The 4,660-nt window shown below is 39.5% G+C and overlaps 1 protein-coding gene across 1 annotated transcript; it reads left to right on the forward strand.

The window, feature by feature from the left end:
• The first annotated feature begins 2,947 nt into the window (after positions 1-2,947).
• On the forward strand, positions 2,948-4,274 carry LOC116174197 (DBF4-type zinc finger-containing protein 2 homolog). The gene is made up of 2 exons (XM_031492073.1): positions 2,948-3,204; positions 3,268-4,274. Exons 1-2 carry the CDS (start codon positions 3,095-3,097, stop codon positions 4,226-4,228), a joined length of 1,071 nt encoding a protein of 356 aa, XP_031347933.1. The 5' UTR covers positions 2,948-3,094; the 3' UTR covers positions 4,229-4,274.
• Positions 4,275-4,660: the final 386 nt, after the last annotated feature.

Raw genomic sequence — 4,660 nt, forward strand, 5'->3', positions numbered from 1 at the left:
GCTATATAAAACAGGCAGTAAGAAGAGTCAGTGAACAAAAACAAATTGTTCAGGAATCAGAAAGCAAGATAATTCGATTTTATTTCGAATTGCTTTTATTGCGGTAAAAATGCAGAAGAAAGAAATAATAAAGACGTTTTAACTAAAACAGTTGAGCGTAAGATAACAAAAGAGAATTAATTAAAGAGAAGCAAGAAGACAGATTTCGAAAAACATCCAACACGTACACGTTGATTTATCATGTCAAAAACGGTGTACCTATATCTTAAAACTGTTTTCCAGTTTTTGGCGATTTTCTCGAATTTTTGCTATAGGAATAATATTTTTTGATTTTTGTTTATTAAAATATAAGTCTTCCCGAAAATTTTAGTACCCCGCGCACCTTTGTACGATGGAAAAAAATAGATTTTTCATCCCCTTGAAAAAGAGGTGGTTTTTTCAGAAATCGTGAGATCTCGGAAACGGTTAACTTTACGGTCCCAAAAAATGGTCTCCTTTTTTATCATAAAACAAGCTATCTGTACGCCAAATTTCAAACCCCTACGACTTTTTTTTCGTAAAAATAGGAATATAAATCGAAAAAAAAAAAGTTTTCCGGTTTTTCTGGGAAAATTGGAGGTTATGTGAAAATAGTGCAGATACAAAAGTTGTTCACTTTTTTATTCTCTATAACTTATATTGAACATTTTCGTCTAAAATTAATAGTTTTGCCACAAATTGCAAAATACCTACCAGTTTCCACCCCTTTCAACCCCCGTGATTTCATCCGCAGAAAAATTCAGCTGTTTTACTAGTTACAATTACCTACTGCAATATTTATATTGATTTTATGTTTTCTATTTTAAATATTAGTTCCTACTATAGTTTTAATAATGCAGTATGCGCTTAACGATTTATTTTTTTTTGCGATTGTTCATATATGGATTATGAGTCTGTTGAACAACAATAAACATTATTATTATTATTCCTTCTACTTTTAGTAAAAAGTGTACTTACCGAGGAGGAAAACTTCACACCTTTTTTTTAATATTTCCGAAAACCAAATTGTCTTTTTGTTCTTTTCCAAAAAGTAATTCAAACGGTCATTCATTAATTTGTCGAAAATTTTCCTGGATGGGTAGCTCTTTTTATATGTAATGGATTTTTTTCCACGGCAGGCTTTTTTGTAAATATAGCCTGTTCAGTTTTCTACCATTTTCTTTAAATAACCAAATTTTAGGCAGGAATTATATACAATTTGTAATTTTTTTTCTTATAAATGCTTTTTTGTGAAAAATATTAAATATCATAAAATCTGCGCGGGTTTAGGCACAGAAAACCCCTTATGAAAAATTGCACACAACAGACTATCGAATAGAGAAATAAAATAATGGTAATTCCATTTGAAACAAAAATAGTTATGGCATTTTGAAAAATGGAAATTTTTCTATTTTTTTGTGAACACCCTGCTCAACTTTCTCATTACCAAAGTTTTCCTTTTATTCAGATTCACATTATCACAGATTTTGTAGTTGTAGATGACATTACTAACCAAATGTATTTCTTAACTTTAAAATCAATTAAGGTCGCCACGATTTATCAAAGTGGGATTGGCTTATAGAGAGTTATTCGGAAAAAATTAATAATTTGGCAACATTGACAAAAAAACAAATAATGAATAGGTTTCCATGCAAAGGTTAAAAAATGACATCGAATCAACTAAAAATGTACATTTAAAAAAATCAGCTGTGTACTGACACCATAAAAAAGGGACACCCTGATGTACATTCAAAAATAATGTCTGTAGATGAGCGACCATCTATATAGCTGACATTTGTACAAAAGGTTTTTTTTTAATTTTTACCAGGTATTATTATTATTATTATTATACCTCTCTTGTTTTGGGCCCTCAACAGGCATGCGCCCAATTACAGAGTGACCCGCATAATGCTATTTAGAGGTGCCTCTGCAGAAGGTCTGAGCTAGGAAAGATCGACGCACTGTTGCAGGACATTGCATAGGCCCCCTGAACATTTTTCCGAAATCCCCTTAGGTATCAGGGGCCACTCCTCGGGTTCATTTCCACGCAGTCAAAACCTCGGTTCCATTTTAGTTAACACCAAATATAGTATAGACCCGTCAACCTGTTCCGATGTATAAATTCATAATATGTAAACTTCACTATCTCGCTTCCTAGGTGAACCACCCCGACTGTAGCTTCAACACTTAATCCGAACATAAAAAATTCATCAAATAAAACAATAATTCTAAACCAAAAATCTTCCATTGTTACAAAAATCCTAGATTCCAATCATTCCTTTTTCCAAGAAAACCTTCAAATCGTCCATCTTTGTAATAAAGGTTCTTATTCCTTTCCGAACACCTCCATATCCTCCAAGTAAGGTTGATGATAGACACCTTTCCTGCCTAACCCTATTCTAAAGCCATTCAGTACATGTTATCACCCACCTTCAGTAGTGCGACCTTCTGCTTCGTGTACACGTGCTAATCTTCTTTCTCTCCAACCCACACCCTTATTGTCCCTTAAAACAATTTTCCGTATTTCACACAATCAAATGCCTTTTCCAGAGGTACCAGGCACAGACTGACAGTTCTTCCTGGTTCTATTTACCTTTATCCAATTCTTTTTACTACTGCGTTCCTAAACTCCTTCGGAATCCAAATTGATCTTCCCCTACTCCCCCTTCTATTATCCTCCTCAAACTCCTATTCAACACCCTCAACAAAATCAGTGATTCTCAAAAGTACCTACTTGAAATTTTCGTTACCAAGTTACTTCGCATTACCAGACATGCCTTTTCGAATTGCTTAAAAATAACCAGAACTACGCCAAATTAATGGCAGAATAGAAATCACACCAAAGTAGATGTACAAACTTCCGATAGTAGGTGCCTTTGTGTTGCGATACGCGATCACCGTGCCTTTGAAATAAAATGTTTCAGTTACCGTAGCAAAATTGTTATTTTTTTAAACGACGTTTGTCGATTTCAAAATTTTCCAATTTGAAAAGCTATTCTAAATTAATGTGACCTGTATCTTTTTTTAGATCCTTGTTAAAATTGTTGTGTATTTGTGATTAAGAAAATACGAAAAAATGTGCGACAAGAGTGCCCAACGTTTATCTCTGCTGTCCAAGTTGAAGGATCTGGTTTGTCAAATCGACGATAAGTGCTGCCCGCCAAGTTGTTCACCCTGCGGACCACCGTGCGTAGGCCCTGTAATCGAAATTTACGATCCATTACCAAAACCTTGTCTACCTATTTGCAGTCCTTGCGGTCCGTGCTGCCCGCCGTGTGGACCGTGCGGTCCCTGTTGTCCGCCGTGTGGACCATGCGGTCCCTGTTGTCCACCGTGTGGACCATGCGATCCGTGCTGCCCGCTACCGAGCTGTACTCCGGCACCGCAACCAAGTCCATGTCCGGTAATGATGCCGCCGCCACAACCCGTTTGCGTTCCGGGATGTTTGCCAATCTGTCAGCCGGTTCCACCGCCTTGCGTGCCGGTGCAGAACCCCAACCCAGAACCGCAACCGTGCGTTCCGTGTAATCCACCACAAATGATGGTGTGCTATAGAATGCCCAAAGGAAAGAACGGGTTAAAGAATTGCAAGTCCAGGGAGTTAAGGGGCGGTCTTCTTCACGTCGGTTGTGATTGTAAGAAACGTAATGGATTACAAGATGACTGCCCGCGATTACTGTGCCAGGGCGCGCCTAAATGCTTGACTCAGCCACCCTCTTGTTGTCCAGCTCAGTATTCCTGTGGACAACACTTGGGAAAATCGACGAAATCTGACGACTTGGAACAATACCAGTGCTATCCAGCTTATGTTAGGCTGCCTCCGTGCTGTCCGGCCCCGGCACCATGCCCACCGTGTGCACCGGGATGTCCACCGCCATGCGGTCCTCCGTGTCCACCGTGCGGCCCTTGTGGACCGTGCCCGCCGTGTGGTCCTTGTGGACCTTGCCCGCCGTGTGGTCCTTGTGGACCTTGCCCGCCGTGTGGTCCTTGTGGACCTTGCCCGCCCTGTGGTCCATGCGGGCCATGCTGTGTACCACCAGCACCTTACGTACCACTAATACCGGCGCCACCATGCCCGCCACCCGTTTGTGCAGGACCGCCTCCATTAGTGCCAGTCGGTACAATCTTGCCTTCGCTGCCTGTGTGTCCGAGTCCTTGCGCTCCTTGTTGCCCACCGTGTGGGCCTCCAATGTGTCCATGTCCATGTTAATAAAAAATTAGTTTGTCCAAACTGGCATCAATTCGGCATTAAAATATTGCACATACCTGTCTTGCTTTTTTTTAAAAGAGTGCATCCGTTGAAGACGTCCCGAGATTTCTGCCCATTTTAAAAATGGGATGCAAGCGCTTTCTGCTACTGTTGAATATTTATTATCATAATTTTCTGTCTGTAGCAAAGTGATTAAAATGACCCTTTTATGATAAAGGGGTAAATTGTGTGTTGTTGAAATATGTATAAATCTAACCTTAAAATTCTGAACACATGGATAGATGACGCGTACAGAGACGTAGAAGGATCATACTCAAATTTAGTCAGCTTTTAAAATCCATTGCAAACAAGGGTGTGTGGGTCTTTTTCGCCGGTCCAAAAAATAAACTTAGCGTGGTTTTTGTACGATTCTCTCTACAAAACGGAGGAGGG

Source organism: Photinus pyralis, unplaced genomic scaffold (assembly GCF_008802855.1).
Source record: "Photinus pyralis isolate 1611_PpyrPB1 unplaced genomic scaffold, Ppyr1.3 Ppyr1.4_LG6, whole genome shotgun sequence".
NCBI lineage: Eukaryota > Metazoa > Arthropoda > Insecta > Coleoptera > Lampyridae > Photinus > Photinus pyralis.

Coding starts and splice junctions, on each gene's coding strand:
- LOC116174197 (XM_031492073.1), top strand. CDS start 3,095: ATGTGCGACAAGAGTGCCCAACGTTTATCTCTGCTGTCCAAGTTGAAG. Junction 3,205..3,267: donor TGTTCACCCTGCGGACCACC/GTGCGTAGGCCC, acceptor ACCTATTTGCAG/TCCTTGCGGTCCGTGCTGCC.